A 1,875-nucleotide genomic window follows, 5' to 3' on the forward strand; every position below is an offset into this window, starting at 1 on the left:
GCCCTTGAAAATTTCTTATCTGATACTGTTGTTGGGACCTTGAAAATTTCTTATCTAATACTGTTGTTTGGACCTTGAAAATTTCTTATCTAATACTGTTGTTAGGACCTTGAAAATTTCTTATCTGATACTGTTGTTGGGACCTTGAAAATTTCTTATCTAATACTATTGTTGGGACCTTGAAAATTTCTAATCTAATACTGTTGTTGGGATCTTGGCAATTTCTTATCTAATACTGTTGTTGGGATCTTGGCAATTTCTTATCTAATACTATTGTTGGGATCTTGGCAATTTTTTATGATACAAGTTGTCTTTAACTGCTTATAACCCCATTTATGTGACGTATAGTTAGATTAATTTAAATTTACGTCTTTCACACTAGAGTATACCTCCCAAATGCAGTGACACTCAAGATCCTGAAGTTCGTAAACTTAGAACCTCTTTTGAACCAGAGTGAATTTGATATTATTGATATACGCTACCTTGTGTGACACATGGGTTAAACGGCCAGGTCAGAAACCCTAAGGGTTAAAGGGAGAACAACCAGTTAGTACCACTCGCCACCTACACAGCTACTTTTAACGAAATTGTAGCTATTATAATGTCCCCATAGCTAAAAGTGTGAAAGGAATCTTTTTTCAGTAGCATATCGCGGTTCGAACCTCGAACAGCATGTAATGACGGCGTAACTCCAGAGCACTAATTAATCAATCAATACTTTTAAATACTGAATGAACTTCATCGGAAAACTTTTAATAGCAACAGTTTTTAAGTAGAAGTTTTAAGCCAACAGTTTGTATCTTCCTAGGTTAAAATGACATGATTTTTTTTTGTTTGTTTGTTGTTGTTTCAAACTCAGTTGTTAATCCTCTGTTCTCTGTAAATTATGTCAACAGCTTTTCTTCTGGATCTTTCATGTTGATGATAAAGATATTTATCTTATTACTCAGCAGGAGAAAAATACATAGTTTATACCAACGGCGACTTACACATCCACCAGGTGTCTCCAGAAGACGCCAGAAAGACGTATAGATGTAAAACGAAGAATATTCTGACTGATGAAATAAGGAGGAGCAATAACGTTGCTAGGATAATTCTTATAGGTGAGGATTCTTAGTATATAACTTTACATCTTTTCAGTCAGCAAAGCCTCAAACTAATAAATCAAACAGATCTCCTCAATACTATCTCACGTGGAACTGTCATTATTAAAAACGAAAATAGGTTTATTTATATAAATATAATAGCACTGTCTGTAGTATGTGCATGTAACTATTTGTACGTAAATATAACATTACTGTCTGTAGTATGTGCATGTAACTACTTCTATATAAATATAACATTACTGTCTGTAGTATGTGCTCGTAACTAGTTCTATATAAATATAACATTACTGTTTGTTGTATGTCCATGTAACTATTTCTATATAAATATAACATTACTGTCTGTAGTATGTCCATGTAACTACTTCTATATAAATATAACATTACTGTCTGTAGTATGTCCATGTAACTACTTCTATATAAATATAACAGTACTGTCTGTTGTATGTCCATGTAATTACTTCTATATAAATATAACATTACCGCCTGTCGTATGTCCGTGTAACTACTTCTATATAAATATAATATTACTGTTTGTTGTATGTCCATGTAACTATTTCTATATAAATATAAAATTATTGCCTGTCGTATGTCCGTGTAACTAGTTCTATATAAATACAGCATCACTGTTTGTTGTATGTCAATGTAACTACTTCTATATAAATATAAAATTACCGCCTACCGTATGTGCACGTAATTACTTCTATATAAATATAACATTACAGTCTGTTATATGTCCATGTAATTACTTCTATATAAATATAACATTACA

General features: G+C 31.8%; 1 protein-coding gene across 1 annotated transcript in view; it reads left to right on the forward strand.

Moving 5' to 3' along the window:
• The window catches only part of LOC106470991 (Down syndrome cell adhesion molecule-like protein 1 homolog), a 65,108-nt gene that overhangs the window by 3,819 nt on the left and 59,414 nt on the right, over positions 1-1,875 (forward strand). Inside the window, exon 2 of the mRNA XM_022399629.1 lies at positions 951-1,103. Within this exon, the coding sequence (XP_022255337.1) occupies positions 951-1,103 (153 nt within the window). The remainder of the gene's footprint in view (positions 1-950; positions 1,104-1,875) is intronic.

Source organism: Limulus polyphemus, unplaced genomic scaffold (assembly GCF_000517525.1).
Source record: "Limulus polyphemus unplaced genomic scaffold, Limulus_polyphemus-2.1.2 Scaffold4341, whole genome shotgun sequence".
Classification (NCBI taxonomy): Eukaryota; Metazoa; Arthropoda; class Merostomata; order Xiphosura; family Limulidae; genus Limulus; species Limulus polyphemus.